The sequence below is a fragment of the Triticum dicoccoides genome, chromosome 6B (genome assembly GCF_002162155.2).
Source record: "Triticum dicoccoides isolate Atlit2015 ecotype Zavitan chromosome 6B, WEW_v2.0, whole genome shotgun sequence".
Taxonomy (NCBI): Eukaryota; Viridiplantae; Streptophyta; class Magnoliopsida; order Poales; family Poaceae; genus Triticum; species Triticum dicoccoides.
The window spans coordinates 718,143,151-718,145,930 of NC_041391.1; the positions used below are offsets into that span (position 1 = coordinate 718,143,151).

Consider the following 2,780-nt stretch of genomic DNA (forward strand, 5'->3'; position numbering starts at 1 on the left):
TTCCACGCCCAGATTCTTGCTTTGTTGCTCATGACCACCTGATCGACGCCAACGTATAATTATACATCTTTTTGTCCATCTCTTTTCTGTGGGCATGCCTCCTGTTTAAACAATTACTTATCCCCGTTGCTCTGTATAACTCTCCAGACTAACATGGTCATGCAAAAGGAATTAAGCATGTAACATATGCCCTTTTAGCACTTGTGTGCTTATCCTTTTCGTTTTGTCAATGTTAACGTGTTTCGTTTACTCTTTGTCTGTCTAAGGCACACTTTACAGCTATGCTAATATTTATTTGTCCATGTACAGGTACTTTGTTGTTGTTGATGATATATGGGACATCGACACATGGGATATTATTATGTGTGCATTCTCTGCTAGAAGTTCTACCAGTAGAATAATCACCACCACTCGTATGGACAGTGTCGCTCATTTATGTTCATCATCCAATGGTCATATTTACAATATACGGGCTCTTGATATGGTGCACTCAAGACAGTTATTTCGTAGAAGATTATTCAAGTCCAATGAAGATTGTCCTTCACACCTTCAAAAAGTTTCTGAGCAGATATTGGAAAAATGTCATGGGCTACCTTTGGCGATCATTGCTATATCTGGTTTGTTGGCTAACACACAAAGAACAGAGGATTTATGGAATCAAGTGAAAGATTCAATTGGTCGTGCACTTGAAAGGAATCCTGGCATCGAAGGAATGATGAAGATATTGTCACTTAGTTACTTTGATTTGCCTCCTTATCTAAAAACTTGCCTCTTATACTTGAGCATGTATCTAGAAGATTCTACTATTAAGAAGAAGGGTCTGATAAGAAGGTGGATTGCAGAAGGATACATTCATAGAGAAGGCAGATACACAGCATATGAGATAGGAGAAAGGTGTTTTAATGAACTACTCAATAGGGGTTTGATCCAACCTGGGGAGACAGATGACTATGGCAAGGTGGATAGTTGTCGAGTTCATGACATAATTCTTGATTTTATCATATCCAAGTCTATAGAAGAGAATTTCGTTACTTTACTTGGTGCTCCCATTTTGAGACCTTGGGGCCAAAGCAAAGTTATTCGTCGACTCTGTCTACAAGGTGCCAAAGAAGAAAATTTAACAGTACTGACAGCAGGTCTCGTCTTGTCCCGTGTCCGATCACTTATTGTGGTTGGAGGCCTTGTCGAAACCCCTTATTTGAAGGAGTTCAGACATCTGCGTGTTCTCGACTTGATGGATTGCTCCAAATTGGAAAATCATCATCTTGGAAATATAGTGAGGTTGTTCCAGCTGAGGTACCTGAATCTCAAAGGCACAGAGATAAGCGAGCTGCCAGCACAAATCGGGCGTTTAGGGTGCTTAGAGTTTCTGGACCTAAGAGGCACTCGTGTAGGGGAATTACCTGCATCTGTTGTCAATCTCGGAAAACTGATGCATCTACTTGTTGAAGTTGATGTTAAATTTCCTGATGGGATTGTGAAGATGCAAGCACTAGAGACGTTGGAAGATGTGAGGGTCTACATTCAGCCATTTGACTTCCTGTGTGGTCTTGGCCAACTAAAGAATTTGAGGAATCTGCAGCTTCACCTTGATGATACAGATGTGGCTGATGAGTGGCGCAACAAAGCTATCGTCTCTTCCCTGTGTAAGCTAGGTACCCAGAACCTCCGCTTTCTGGTTATTTATGAAGGGAGCCGCCTCTTACAGGAACCTTTGTGTCTGCCTACCCTCGAGAAACTTATGACCCGGTCTTCAGTCGTCCCACAGGTTCCGACATGGATGAGCTCCCTCAGAAACCTCCAACAGGTACGCATTCAAGTGGAGGGGGTCAAGCAGAATGATCTTTGCAAGCTTGGGGCCTTACCCAGTCTGCTCGTTCTGCATCTGGTGAAAGAAACAGAGTCAAACGAAAAGCTCAGAATCAGTGGTGAAGTTGGGTTCCGATTCTTGAATACTTTTATTTATGACGCATGTTCTAAACCAGTAGATCTGATGTTTGGGGCAGGGTCCATGCCCAAGCTAGAAAAACTCTTTCTTTATTCTTTTAGCGCAGTTGAAGCCAACTCTCTGGGCTTTGGAATGGAGAACCTCCCCTGCCTCACTAGTGTCAGATGCCTTGCTGTTTTGGGTGATGATGGCATTTTTGAAGCCGTGAAGACTGCCATGGAGAGAGGAGCCAGCACACATCCCAACCACCCTAGTTTACTCTTTGAGAGATAATATCCCTGATACTTTGAATTAACAAGCCAAAAACAGGGGAGTTGCTTCTGCTCGTTGTCCGGCCAGCCGGTTCTGAAGTTTAATAGTGTTTGGCTCGATTCATCTCTCTTTGTGTGATACACTATTCTCTCCGTCGGATAATAATGTACTATGGATAATGATACAAAATTGTAGAATTGGTTAAGACTGCTACTGTACTGCATTTTCTGTAATATTCAGTCATCCGTACGTGTTGATGGTTCAGTAAAATATTGTGCGACCATTCGTAGTCGTCATTCTCGCATGCTCTTTGGCAAGTTGTCATTCTGTAGCTGTACCGGTAATGTATTTCTCCTTTGCTTTTTTATCCACCTGTATGTAGTCATCATGCTCTTAAGCAAGCTTTTGTGCCCCTGTTACGCTCTGCTTCTTCTCAATAGATTTATAATTTTTTTGGCTTGTTTGCCCAGGTTACGCATGTCTGGCAGTGTGGGTCCCACATGCAGTGTGCATCTGAATCTCTTGGGTCCATGCAATAAGATAGTGTTGGTGTGTGTCCGGCATCAACCAGGACACTGAA

General features: G+C 42.7%; 1 protein-coding gene across 1 annotated transcript in view; it reads left to right on the top strand.

Moving 5' to 3' along the window:
• LOC119325626 overlaps positions 1 to 2,504 on the top strand; it is an 8,883-nt gene extending 6,379 nt beyond the window's left edge. The window contains exon 5 of the mRNA XM_037599357.1: positions 310 to 2,504. Coding sequence (XP_037455254.1) covers positions 310 to 2,221 — 1,912 coding nt within the window. The 3' untranslated portion in view covers positions 2,222 to 2,504. The remainder of the gene's footprint in view (positions 1 to 309) is intronic.
• The last annotated feature ends 276 nt before the right edge of the window (positions 2,505 to 2,780 follow it).